Source organism: Anarrhichthys ocellatus, unplaced genomic scaffold, assembly GCF_004355925.1.
Source record: "Anarrhichthys ocellatus isolate YVR2014 unplaced genomic scaffold, GSC_Weel_1.0 scaffold1654, whole genome shotgun sequence".
NCBI classification, from domain to species: Eukaryota; Metazoa; Chordata; class Actinopteri; order Perciformes; family Anarhichadidae; genus Anarrhichthys; species Anarrhichthys ocellatus.
This window is the reverse complement of record NW_022281628.1, coordinates 9807-10182: the sequence shown is the minus strand read 5'-3', so window position 1 is coordinate 10182 and position 376 is coordinate 9807. Positions and strand designations below refer to the sequence as shown.

Here is a 376-nt window from a genome sequence, read left to right as displayed (position 1 = left end):
AGAAGAAGAAGAAGCAGTGATATCTACAAGAGAAGAATAAGCAGTCAGTGATATCTACAGGAGAAGAAGAAGAAGAAGAAGCAGTGATATCTACAAGAGAAGAAGAAGAAATAGTGAGTGATATCTACAGGAGAAGAAGAAGAAGCAGTGATATCTACAAGAGAAGAAGAAGAAGCAGAAGAAGAAGGAGAAGAAGTCCTACCAAACGGAGAGAGGGAGCGCTCCTCCTGGAAGTGACCTGAAAACAAATACACAGTGATTCTCTTTAGTCGGAGAACACTCTTCTTCGTTGGTGTCACTGCTTCCATCACATCTCAATAAAGACATGAAGACACATCTGTTACACAATGAACCACACACACACACACACACACAC

The 376-nt window shown here is 41.2% G+C and overlaps 1 protein-coding gene across 1 annotated transcript in view; it reads right to left on the bottom strand.

Moving 5' to 3' along the window:
* Positions 1 to 6: 6 nt before the first annotated feature.
* LOC116377767 (histone-lysine N-methyltransferase 2D-like) overlaps positions 7 to 376 on the bottom strand; it is a 10170-nt gene continuing 9800 nt past the window's right edge. The window contains exon 19 of the mRNA XM_031839486.1: positions 7 to 238. Within this exon, the coding sequence (XP_031695346.1) occupies positions 45 to 238 (194 nt within the window). The 3' untranslated portion in view covers positions 7 to 44. The remainder of the gene's footprint in view (positions 239 to 376) is intronic.